Source organism: Corvus brachyrhynchos, unplaced genomic scaffold (assembly GCF_000691975.1).
Source record: "Corvus brachyrhynchos isolate BGI_N302 unplaced genomic scaffold, ASM69197v1 scaffold360, whole genome shotgun sequence".
Taxonomy (NCBI): Eukaryota; Metazoa; Chordata; class Aves; order Passeriformes; family Corvidae; genus Corvus; species Corvus brachyrhynchos.
Genome location: NW_008235521.1, coordinates 4609 through 5269, shown reverse-complemented (window position 1 = coordinate 5269; position 661 = coordinate 4609). Strand labels below are relative to the sequence as shown.

The following is a 661-nucleotide window of genomic DNA, read 5'->3' as shown; positions in this document are numbered from 1 at the left end:
ACCCCCCAAGCCCCTCTGGGACATGGAACCACCTCAAAAACCCCTGGGACCCCACCAAATCCTCCCTGGGACCCCAGAAACACCCCAAAAACCCCTAGGGCCCCCCGAAAACCTCCCTGGGACTCCACAAACGCCCCCCAAAATCCCTCTGCTTCCCTCCTCACTCACTGGGGACCCCCCAAGGAGCTCCCCCGAGCTCCAGAGCTCCCCCCGAGCCCCCCGAGTGTCCCCAGTGTCCCCCACACCCGTGTCCAGCCCCTTCCAGGACCCCCACCCGGTGCAGGTAGGTGTCCGAGTCCTCGGGCATGTCGTAGTTGAAGGCGATGTTGACCCTCTCGATGTCCATCCCGCGGCCAAAGAGGTTCGTGGCCACCAGGATGCGGCGCTGGAAGTCCTTGAACTGCTGGTACCGGGACAGCCTGGGGGGGCACGGGATGGTTCAGGGTGGTTTGGAGGCGTTCTGGGGGCTCAGGGCGAGGTCTCTGGGGTTATTTTAGGGCTGCTCCAGGGGTCCCCACCTCTCCTCCTGCGGCATCCCGCGGTGGATGGCGATGGCCGGGAAGTTCTGCTCCACCAGCAGCTGCGCCAGGGCGATGCAGCGCTGCACCGACTTCACGAAGATCACCACCTGCGGGGACCCCAAAACCTCCTGGACACCCCA

At 65.2% G+C, this 661-nt stretch overlaps 1 protein-coding gene across 1 annotated transcript in view; it reads right to left on the bottom strand.

The window, feature by feature from the left end:
- Positions 1–145: 145 nt before the first annotated feature.
- The window catches only part of LOC103611160 (spliceosome RNA helicase DDX39B-like), a gene marked incomplete at its 5' end in the record, with an annotated part of 2928 nt that continues 2412 nt past the window's right edge, over positions 146–661 (bottom strand). Inside the window, 2 exons of the mRNA XM_017728490.1 lie at positions 146–419; positions 519–659. Of these exons, the coding sequence (XP_017583979.1) occupies positions 161–419; positions 519–659 (400 nt within the window). The remainder of the gene's footprint in view (positions 420–518; positions 660–661) is intronic.